This window comes from Gouania willdenowi, chromosome 1 (assembly GCF_900634775.1).
Source record: "Gouania willdenowi chromosome 1, fGouWil2.1, whole genome shotgun sequence".
Taxonomy (NCBI): Eukaryota; Metazoa; Chordata; class Actinopteri; order Blenniiformes; family Gobiesocidae; genus Gouania; species Gouania willdenowi.
The window spans coordinates 24168854-24180893 of NC_041044.1; the positions used below are offsets into that span (position 1 = coordinate 24168854).

General features: G+C 39.1%; 1 protein-coding gene across 1 annotated transcript in view; it reads left to right on the top strand.

Annotated features, from left to right (window-relative positions):
* Positions 1-12040, top strand: part of LOC114453981 (inactive rhomboid protein 2-like) — a 42406-nt gene that overhangs the window by 7074 nt on the left and 23292 nt on the right. The window contains exon 2 of the mRNA XM_028434077.1: positions 10720-10869. Coding sequence (XP_028289878.1) covers positions 10732-10869 — 138 coding nt within the window. The 5' untranslated portion in view covers positions 10720-10731. The remainder of the gene's footprint in view (positions 1-10719; positions 10870-12040) is intronic.

The following is a 12040-nucleotide window of genomic DNA, read 5'->3' on the forward strand; positions in this document are numbered from 1 at the left end:
GCTCCCATTTTTCATGAGCTGAACTCAAAGATCTAAAACATTTTCTATTTACACAAAAGACCTATTTCTCTCAAATATTGTTCACAAATCTGTCTAAATCTGTGTTAGTGAGCACTTCTCTGCAAGATAATCCATTCATCCTCACAGGTGTGGCATATCAAGATGCTGATTGGACTGCTTGATTAATGCACAGGCTCCTCAGGAATAGGGGTGGAAACCTCTGGGTACCTCACAATACGATACGTGATACAAAACTCACAGTAACGATTATATCACGATATGGCGATACTGATTATCGATATATTGGTCAGAAATCAATCTACAATAATCTATGACATAACAAGAAAAAAGTTTAAGTGAAAAAATAAAATTTTTATTTTATATCTCTGAAAGACAATAGATTGAAAAAGTGTCCTATGAACAGTGACACTATTTTAGTGCAACATTTCTGTAAATAAGTGTCAACATACCAATGTAAACAAATAAGTGTCAACATACCAATGTAAATGAATAAGTATCTTCAGTAGTGCTTTCTGTAAACAAAAAATAGGATCTTTTTTTACCAGTGACACCATTATAGTGCAATATTTCAGTAAACAATATATTGGTTCCTTCAACAAACAGTGACAAAATTTCTGTGAAGACGTACCAGCACATTTTAGTGAAAAAGCAAAAAAGGTTTTGAAAAAAAAAAAAAATCGATACTTAGCGGGAGCACACTGATAATTGATCGTGCGGAAAAATATCGCAATATATCACCGTATCGGGATATCGTCACACTCCTACTCGGGAGGGGGCAGGATCTGGTGTGACCACCATTTGCCTCATGCAGTGCAATGCAACTTCTTCACATAGAGTTCATCAGGTTGTTGATTGTGGCCTGTGGAATGTTGCTGGATATTGGCAAGAACTGGAACACGCTGTCGTATACGCCGATCCAGAGCATCCCAAACATACTCAATGGGTGACATGTCCATTGAGTATGCGTAAGTGGGATGTTTTCTGCTTCCAGTAATTGTGTACAGATCCTTGCAACATAGGGCCGTGCATTATCATGCTGCAACATGAGGTGACCCCACCACCATTCCTGCAGTCAGCATGCGAGTTGCACGCTCCCTCAGAACTTGCAACATCTGTAGCATTGTGCTGTGTGATTAAACTGAAGATTTTCAGAGTGGCCATTTATTGTGGCCAGCCTAAGGCACACCTGTGCAATAATCATGCTGTCCAATCAGCATCTTGATATGCCACACCTGTGATGTGGGATGGATTTTCTCTGCAATGGAGAAGTGCCCACTAACACAGATTTAGACAGATTTGTGAACATTCAGCTCATGAAAAATGGGAGCAAAAACAAAAGTGTTATGTTTATATTTTTGTTCAGTATATGTTATACAAATACATTTTAGCATTTTTACATTGTAGCTGCCCAGGGTACAACACAGACTGTTAAAGACAAAGGACGTATCATACACAATTATGTGAGTTCTTTCTTCTAATCCTTCCATGGCTCTGCACTGGAACCCAGGCTATCGACTGGGCTGGTGTCAGATTTCTTTGCTGCTGCCATTCCTGTCGCGGACACCCAGGGCCGTGCATTGATTTCATAAACCACATCTCTAGATCAACATCCAAAGCTTTTAGGACTGTAATGGATGTTTTGGCCAAGGCTTGTAACGTAGAAGGTCTCTGCTTGTTGAAGCTTTGATTTCTGAGTTACTGCTTGGTTGATGTTACGCTGTGACACGCTCTGAGGTCCGGGAATAGACTGCTCCTCTGTTGACTGACTGTGATTGTGGAAAAACCAGAAGACAGACATAAGTGAGTTGGACGCTGTTGCTTTGTCCTTGCTCAGACAGAAATGAATCATTATACTGACTTCTCTGAACAATATAGAGGTGGTATTTAGGCATATGTATAATTCAGTTGCTTTTTCTGTTGTATTGTTTAATAAGACAATTATGGAAGTCAATGAAAAATAATGCAATACTGTTGGCTGTTTAAACAAAGTAAAATGATATAGATTTTCACCCACCTTGAGGGAATGTCTTGGTTAGAAAGCAAAATTGATCTTAGTCCTCCGAGGTCATTGGGTGTCACTTGAAACAGCTGGTGTATCAGGTGCTTGTTCATTAGAGTCGAAGAACACAAAAAGCTACACAATTAGCTCAGAGCCTATTTTACTTAGGGGCTTTTAATCTGTAGTAACAACTTTGATTGTTTTTTTTTAACCATTTTACCTAACTGCTTTGTTTTTGTGTTTTAATTATGGATGGTATCTATCTCATTCACCATTGAAAGCCTTCAGATTGCCAAATATCCCCTATTGTAATTCTTGTAGGTTTCTTTTACACCAGTAAAGTTCAAGTGACTTTCACACTGAACGCCAATTATTTTGACACACTCATTTGAGCAAAGTTACAGAGTTGCAATAGCTGAACAGGAAGATGCCAAATTGAGTGTATCAAAATAATAATTGGGCTACACCCTGTGGACACACTGTCAATTTTGTCTGTTTGTAACATCTCACTGTTATGCAATGCAGACGTATTCTCACGGTTTTCCAGAACTAAAGTATGCAAAACATTAGTAAGAGGTTGCTTAATTCTTAGTGAGTGAGAGTAGGTCATGAGACAGAGTGAGCTGTCCAATAACCATGGGGTGTGTTTTAATTTGCACTTCATCCCACACAGTCTGTAGAAGCCATTTTAGGCCTCGCTAAAGTTTGAAGCGTACCCAGCGTTTTCCCCCAAAGAAATTGGCTTTTATGAATGAATTTGGTGTTGGCTGGAGTAGCCATTGGCACAAATTGGTCATCAGGATTTTATCAGTGTATATGTTGCTACATAATATGTATCCAGATACATTACGCTGAGGTCCAAAAGGAAGGTGGGCGACAGATCCTGCACTGCATCCACGTCTTCCTTCTTTTTTTTTTTGAACAATGTTTTTATTGATTTTCAGTAGCAGCATATAAAACACATCAACACGCACCATACTAATTGTTCAATCAAGTGCAAGCTGGTCTTTCAGCGTATACACATACAAAAAAAGTAAATAATAACAGAAAAAAAAAATAAGTAAAATAAATAAGTAATACAAAAATAATAATAATAATAATAATAAGTCATCACACTCAATAACCATGCAGCAAAATATATTCTATTGTTGCCTTAGAAAGTCCATTAAGGGTGTCCACACCTCTTCAAATTCTTGTGCTTTGCCCCTAATTACATAGGTTAGCTTTTCTAATGTAACACACATTGCCATCTCTCTAATCCAGGATTGTGCAGAAGATACTTCAGTCTCTCTCCAAGACAGAGCCACCATCCTCCTGGCCTGCAGGAGGCCAAAGTTGATCAGAGTTTTACACTTGGAGTTAGAAGGAAAGTTATTTGGATATATCCCTAAGATACAAAGTTTTGCTAAGCAGGGTACCTGAATACCTGTGATTTTACTTAAAGTGTGGACAACCATTTTCCAAAAAGCTACCAACTTGGGACATTCCCATACACAATGAACTAAAGTACCTTTCTCAGTCAAACATTTTACACATGTATCTGGAATGCCAGGGGACCATTTACTAAGTTTCTCAGGAGTCATGTATGTCCTCATTAGCCACTTGAGTTGCAGTAGTTTCATTCGGGTATTAATGGTTTGTGATTGAGCTTTTAGACAAGCTGTCGCCCACTCAGTTTCTTCAATATCTTCCTTAATATCTAGGCTCCATGCCCTCCTTTTATCATGACTAGACTCCTTGTCGTATGAGACAAGTGCTGCATATATTATAGATATTTGCCGTTTCCCATGCATGTGTTTTAACACAATATCCTCGAGGTGGGACAGCGGTGGCTCGCATATAGCCTGGTGGTGCTTTGACGAGATGAAGTGCTTCAATTGTAAGTATTTAAAGAGGTGTTTTTTGGGCAGTGAGTGTTTAAAACAAAGTTCAATAAATGTTAGTAAAGTGCCCTGAACATACAAGTCTCCAATTTTTTGCACCCCCCTGTCGGCCCAAATCTGAAAGCCACCATCTGCCCTGCCAGGAGTAAACCGCGCATTACCCCAAATGGGTGAAAATTGAGAGATGGGGGGTGTATCACCAATATGTCTATGGGCTTTAAACCATATATCAATAGAGTTTTTAAGGAAAGGATTTGTTGTTGTTTTTTTTAAGATTTTAAAATCTGCTGAATATAGATATAGGTTTAATGGCAGCTTAGATATTGATGCCTGTTCAATATAAACCCATGCTGGAGGGGATTGTTTAACAAAATAAAACATAGTACTGCGTAGCTGAGCGGCCCAGTAATACCACTTTAAACTGGGCATTTGTAAACCGCCCCTATCATATGGCATATACAATAAGCTAAGTCTGAGTCTAGATTTTCTGTTGTTCCAGATGAATCTACAAAATACACGATTAATTTCTTTAAAAAAAGATTTTGGCAGTAGTAGGGGGAGCGATTGAAACAGGTATAAAAATTTTGGCAAGATAGTCATTTTAATTAAGTTGATCCGGCCAATCATTGATATTGGCATTGTTGTCCATTTTTCAAGCGATTCTCGTACCTCTCTCATCAACGGGTCATAATTTGCTTCAACAATTGTGTTAATTTGGGGAGTAATCCTAATTCCAAGATAGGTAAAGCCCTCAGTCGCACTAGAAAAGGGTGTACTTATAACTGGATTCATTCTTTCGTCTTTGTTCAAAAAGAGTATAGAAGATTTTGCATTATTAATACAGTATCCAGAAAACTGACCAAATTTATTAATTAGATGTAATAGTGTCTGGACACTGTTAGATAGGTTTGACAAAAAAAGGATTACGTCATCTGCATATAATGATATCTTATGTTCATGGTCTCCAATAGTTATACCTGACAAATTGGTCTCAGCTCTAATGGACATGGCTAGAGGCTCAATGGCCAAAATGAACAATAATGGGGAAAGGGGGCAGCCCTGACGGGTTGACCTCTCCAACACTATCGGGCTTGATAAATTATTATTTGTCATTACACGTGCTGTAGGGTTGGTATACAGTAATTCTATCCATTTCAGAAATTTTCCCCCAAGTCCATATCTTGGTAACAAATTGAACAAATAAGGCCACTCGATTCTATCAAACGCTTGTCTAGCATCTAGAGATAACAACGCTGTATCCCTGGTATTATTTTGGGAATTAATTATGTTGAGGACCCTTCTGATGTTATGAAAGCCATGACGACTCTGTACAAACCCGTTCTGATCGCTATGTACCAAAGAAGGGATGTGTGGGTCTAGCCTTTTAGCAAGAACTTTACACAGTATTTTTGTGTCAACTCCCAGGAGGCTAATAGGCCTGTATGAAGAGCAATTAGTTGGTATTTTCCCGGGTTTTAAAATAAGGATTATTGTAGCAAGTCTTAAGGTTGGTGGTAATGTGCCACTGTTAAATGACTCATTAAACATACTCAAAAGTGGGATCAGTAACTGCTTTTGGAAGGTTTTGTAAAACTCTACTGGCAGGCCATCAGGCCCCGGAGCTTTACCTGAGTTGATACTTTTAATGGCCTGCAGTAGCTCTTCCGTTGTTATGTCTTTATCCAGGTCCTCTTTAACCTCCTCTGTGACTGTATTGAACCGAAGATGATTAAGAAAGGTATCTCTATAAGCGGGAGTAGGGAAGCATTCCGACCTGTACAATGATTGATAAAATTCCTTAAATGCATTATTAATATCTTGAGGATCGTTCAGCATCTCTCCTGGTTGCGTAGTTATGCCATTAATTGCCCTTTCAGATTTTATTTTTTTTATTCTCCAAGCTAACAATTTGCCAGCCTTTTCTCCCTGATCGTAAAAGGCCTGGTTCAACCACAGTAAACTTTTTGCTGCTTTATCAGATGTTAATTTATTGTATTCCGTTCTTAAGGTTAGTAACCGTTTTTGTTTTTCAGGGTCATCTTTGTTATTTATATCTATTTCCAAATATTTTATTTGATTCTCTAATTTATTAATTTCTGCTTTTCGTTTCTTGTTTTGAGTGCTTGTGAAACTAATAATCTCCCCTCTAATATATGCCTTGAAGGCTTCCCATCTAATGCATGCGTTAGTTTGGTTAGTATTAATCTGAAAGTAAATATCAATCTTTTCTTCTACATACTTAACAAATTCCAGGTTTTGGAGCCATCTCACTTGCATACGCCAATAAGGGGGAGACTGCTGAAGCTTCTCCATATGTACAGACATGGAAATGGGGGAATGATCACTGATGACTATACAGTCATACCAACAATTCTGAATTTTAGATACCAGTTCTTGTGACACTAAAAAATAATCAATGCGAGATCTGGATTTATGTATCCCTGAGTAGCATGAATATTCTAATTTATCTGGGTTAAGTTTTCTCCAGATTTCTGCTAAATTTAAATCTGTGATATATTGTAAAATAATTTTTCTGGATTGTTTTTTATGGGGGTCAGATTTTGTAGAGCGGTCTACCAGCGGGTTTAAAGTGCAGTTGAAATCCCCACCGATAACATTTAGGCCATTCAATGAGGACAGGGTCAGAAAGAAATCTTCAAAAAATTTTGAATTGTCCTCATTAGGACCATATATGCTGATCAAATTCAGTGCGAGGGACAGGATCCTACCCTGGGCGATTACAAACCTTCCTTGGGGGTCCCTAATAGTATTAGTAAGTTGGAAAGGAATTGTTTTGTGGATGAGAATTAATACCCCCCGAGCGTAATTGTTATATGTAGCGTGTATGACTTGACCAGGCCACCTACGCTGTACTTTTTTAACTTCATTGGCCATAAGATGAATTTCCTGAAGGAAAATTATTTTGGAGTGCAGGTTTTTAAGTCTATTCATTACCTGCTTCAATTTAGTTAACTTATTAAGTCCCCTGACATTCCAGCTTGTAAATCTTAAATCAGACAGTTTTGAACCTTCCATGTTGCTTTATGTATATCATTTTGAGATCGATGACCATGTTGAGTGTGACAAAAAATAAACGAGTAAAACAAGTTAAAATGATAAGAACTGAACCAGACATAAAAACACTTAACCATTGAAAAAACCCGCCCCCCTTCCCTTATTTAAACAAAACGGTATAAGGGCAAATACCAATCCACACTAATGAGGAGTGGTTTTACTGTAGGCACATCTCTCAGACAGCCCAAGTGCCCCGCATCCCCAACTCCGCATCCCAAACTGAGACTTCAAACACTTAAAGTCCTAGACTAATAGATATAAAGCATAATAATATTAACGCTTCTTGATTTAACAGCTTCAGTAACAAATAGAACAAGTATACAGGTCCACACCAGGTTCATAAAATAAGGTGTCCACCAAATATGGTAGTAGCATCTCTGCATATAATCAAAATAAATTATAAAGTGCAAAGGTATATAAATGTATCATAAGAAAGTCTATATCAAGCTAGTGCACCTGTGTTATTGTCCATATCAGTCCTGCTGTGATTACCTGCACTCCTGGCCATTTAAAGGTTTAAGAGTTTATGAAGAAGTCCTCAGCTTCTTCTGGTGTGGAGAAAAGAATTATTTTCCCATTGTGTAGAGCTCTCATCCTGCAAGGGCGTAGGGTGAATCCCCGAAAAGATCCAGCTTCGATGAACTTTTTCCGTACTGCGTTGAATGGGCTCCGCGCCTTCATGGTTTCCGCTGATAAATCTTGAGCAAAGAAGATCCTGTGACCATCATGAGTGAGCGAGCGTTGTTTGGATGAGTTGAAGACAAACTCACGGTCTTGAAATCGTAGGAAACGAATGATTACAGCTCTGTTCTGGTCCGGTCTTGGTCTTGCCAGGGTGCGGTGTGCTCTTTCCAATGTGAACGACCTGCCGGCGTCAAGCCCCAACCAGATCGGCAGCATGTGTTGGATGTAATCAGTCATGGGCTGGTTTTTTTCAGCGTTTTCGGGGAGCCCTACCAGTCTTAAGTTCTTTCTCCGAGCACGATTTTCTAGGTCCTCCGTTTTAGACTCCAAATAAGCGATGCGTTTAGCGGCGGCAGACTGCTCCGTTTTCACACTCTCCAGGCCATCTTCAGTGACCCCTATGCGGCCTTCGGCTTCCGTTAGCCGCCTAGCGTTAGCGGTAATATCTTGTTGAAGATCCATAAAACTTTTTTGCACGGCGTCGACCGAGCCATTCATCTCAGTTATGCGTCTCTCCACATTGTCAAGTTTTGTCCCAAAACCATCAAGAGTACTTATCTTGGTGTTGATCGCGGTGATAGTCGTACGGAGTGACTGCAGCTCACTTAGCACCGTAGCTAAGTCGATCCGTGAGCTGCTCTCATCGTTAGCATCATCGGCTGCCGCAGTAGTCATAGTTGTAGTTTTGGGTCTCTGAGAACCACGAGATCTGGAGCTGCTCTCACAGTCTTTAAGCGTTGTTTGTTTAGACATCTTGTAGAACTAGTTAGAAGCGTTAATAACTAGGACTTTGTAAACTTTTAGCAGAGTTGCAGGGAGCACTCACACTAGGCTGCCATCTTGGTCCGTGGCTCCACAGCGCCCCCATGTCTTCCTTCTTAAAGGGATCCTCCACTGTTTTTTACAAATGTGGCCTAAAATCTTTGAAATTTCCTTATTAGAAGATCTATTTACTTTTTAAAATGGGACTACTTTACCGTTTGAGAGCCTGTGCGCCGCCATGTTGAAATTATGTCACTGATGACGTGAATCGCCCCTTTCAGACCATTGAGTTTTATAGGAGTGAAGCATTCAGGATCATTTAGCAGCTTTTTCAGTCAAAATGACAACTTGTGCTGTTTTGGGTTGCTCTAAAATTTAGTAAAAGTTAAAAAAGTAGATGTAAACGTCTTTTGTTCACCAAAATTTGATAAACAAAATCTGTGACCCGAAAAAATCTGTAATTGCAGAGGGCGACAGTTCCAACTCTGCTGCTTCGTAGTCGGCATGAAGAAGGTTTTAGGCCACATTTGTAAAAACATTGGAGGATCCTTTTAAGGTCCGGGAAAAGGAAGACTGGTGCTACTTCAACCTCCACCTGACCAGCAATCTACCCCACTCACAATAAAAGTGGACATTGACCACAATTTCTATGTTTTTAAAGATAGCAATTCATCAGTAGTCAAGGTGAGAATCAAAGAAATCCTCTGGAAAAAGTGCATCTTGATGTATCGATTTATAATCAAATCACAGTCCCTGTAATTGTAATTGAATCGTGAGGAGCCTAAAGATTCCCAACCCTTTAATTTCACATGTGGGGACAAGTTAAATTCCTCTTAAGATTTTACTGGCTTTGATCGATATAATATATTTAGGTACTGCAGATTAACAATATATTTGACACCCTCTAAATAACACTCTGATTGAATCAAGTAATCTGGTCAGAAAGTTTTCACCGCCCTCCCTCAGACGTCTCCATTCGTGTTATCTGAGCCCACCGTATCATTCACAGCCTTTTCTTTACTGTAATTTTGTGTTTGATTTTTCTCATTCATGAGCTCAAAGCTTCAAGTACTTTTTCTGTGTTCTCAGCACTTCTTTCTAAGTTACTAGTGCTTTTCCATTTTTATGCTCTATCACGGCTGACCTGGCGCGATTCCTTTCCACCTCTATCTCTCTTTATCAGCCAACCTCTTTACATCCTTTTCTATTCCCTGCTGTCTGTAGTCTCATACAGCTCAACAAATGTTTTCTTTAACCTTTTCCATTTTTGCCATGCCTCCAGCTTGTAATATTATTGACTACTTTGTATTTCTCTCTGGCTCATATAGATCTTTAAAGACTTTGGTTTCGAAATGATTTCCTGTACTTCCTAATTCTTAAATAAGTCTTCTTTTTACCCTTCTTCCTCTTCACCTCCCTGCCAGTTTTACTTACCACCTTTGATGCACTATCCCAGCCATTTGCTAACACCGTTACTACTTTCCAACATCTAATGCAACATCATCCTAATCTCTTGCTACATTTTCCATTCTCAGTTTTCACCTCTTCATTCTTGGCTCATCCTTCCTCTGCATTCTCTTCCCTTCCTTTTATGGGTAACCCACAAACAATCATCCAATGTTAACTTGCTGTTTTATTTCTTGCCACCTGTTCTCCTGTTTATCTGGTTAATTTTTGTAATTTCAAGATATTTTCTAAGACGTTTTGTTTTTCATTGACAATTGTTATTGGCGAGACTAGAGAAATGCATCTATCATCTTTACCTTCATTTTATGTCTTTAAGGTCAAACAAACCTAGCACCTCCTCGTCTACTACAAGACCTTTGCAGAAATGCATGTTTTCTTATTTATCACGTCAACATGTACACTTCTGTTTTAATATAATTGTTTTTTTCCTCTCAATTGAGCACACTTTTCTGGGGCGTAACGGTTAAGTAAGTGGGCTTGTAATTGAAGGGTCACTGGTTCGAATCCAACCTTGGTCATCACTGTGGGATGTTGAGCAGGTCCCTTAACTCGTGTCGTACGCCGCTTTGGATAAAAGTGTGGGCTAAATGAAATTGTAATCTTGTGAACACAAGATTGCAAAAGTGATTTTAACAAACTGATAATCCAAGGTTTAACAAAAAAAAATTGATATGTTTTTTTCCTGTCCTTTTGGCCAATGAACATTTCCGCTTCACGTAGACTCACTGTAAATTTGGTAATATTTAGGATGGTTATCATTTGTTATAAGTTGTGTAATGAATTAGGTGTGTATTATTAATTAATTGTGTTTTTCATTCTCATATCCAGCACTCACACAGGATGTCATCACAGGATGGAGAGGAACCTCCTCCGATTGAAAGGCAAAGAGACAGTCGTCTGAAGAGCAAGAAGCCCCCCAGCCTTATGATAGCCATCCCTCCATCTGAAGAGATGGCATCCCATGACCCTTCTAAACAGGTAGTGTCGTAGGCTCAGACCTCTACCGCTCGGTGTCATTTTGCAATCACATAAATTAAATGTTTGGGCTGAACTTGAACAAACCATGCATAATGATGAGGATGTTACTTCAGTTTAAATGTTGATTGAAATCTTTATTTCACCACCATGTGGAGGTGAACGACGACCTTGTGGGTGACTCACCGTGACTTTACATAGAGATTAACATACAGAGTTGTCAGATAACAGATTGTGCATTTGACAGTTGGTAGGGTGGTCGGTAGAAATGGTGGGGGTGTTGGAGGTTGGTAGAAAACTTGGGATAGTGAGAATTGAGCAGAAGGTGTGTGTGTAGTTATTGTCAGTGGAGTTGGCAGGAGTGTGGCTTTAGAGAGGTGGAGAACAGAAACTCAGACTGGGCAGAAATCCACAGTTTTGCTGGGGCTGTAGACAGACGGGTGATTGTGGAAGATTTTGGAGCCCTCAAAGAAAGAGACAACACACAAGAAGCAACTAAAGAATATCAATAACGATCAAAGATTCACAGAAGAAATGTACTATCAGTTCTACAAATGGAGTCTTTAGTCCTGCTTTAAAATCTGGGAGACAAAATCAGGTTAAACCAATGTTTTAAGAGGCATTGCAAAAGTCAGGTTTGTTTGCATGCAAGCATGTTGTGAAATAGTGCTGTGTCAATGTGGGTCATGAGGCCACGTGCAGAGTCTTCAGACAGCGGGTATTTACATATCGCTCTAGTTTAAACATGCACATACATTTTAATTTTGGTGGCCTCTGAACAAGCTTCAAATCAATTTGATGCAAACACTCTGTATTAAATCGACCATAGCCTTCTTTCACTAACTGAAGTCACGTGGAGCAGGTCATTTTTAAAATGAGGTCATTGCCAATGCCTTTGCTGATCAGCTTTTGAAAAACTGAATAAGATGCTATATTATGTTTGACATGAGCTTAGGCAGACATCAGTTTGGTACCTGAGTAAAAGTTCTGTAATGAGGTTTAGTGACGCTGATTTACAACTCTGATATCTGCTGTCTTTGGCTGCTAGCTGAAGGTAAATATAGCACCACTCACATGTCAGCAAAAGTTACTATGCAAAAAAAATCCAGATATTTCTTTACAAATACAAATTTATAATTGATAAGAATAAGATTTTTTAATCGCTTTTTCCTCT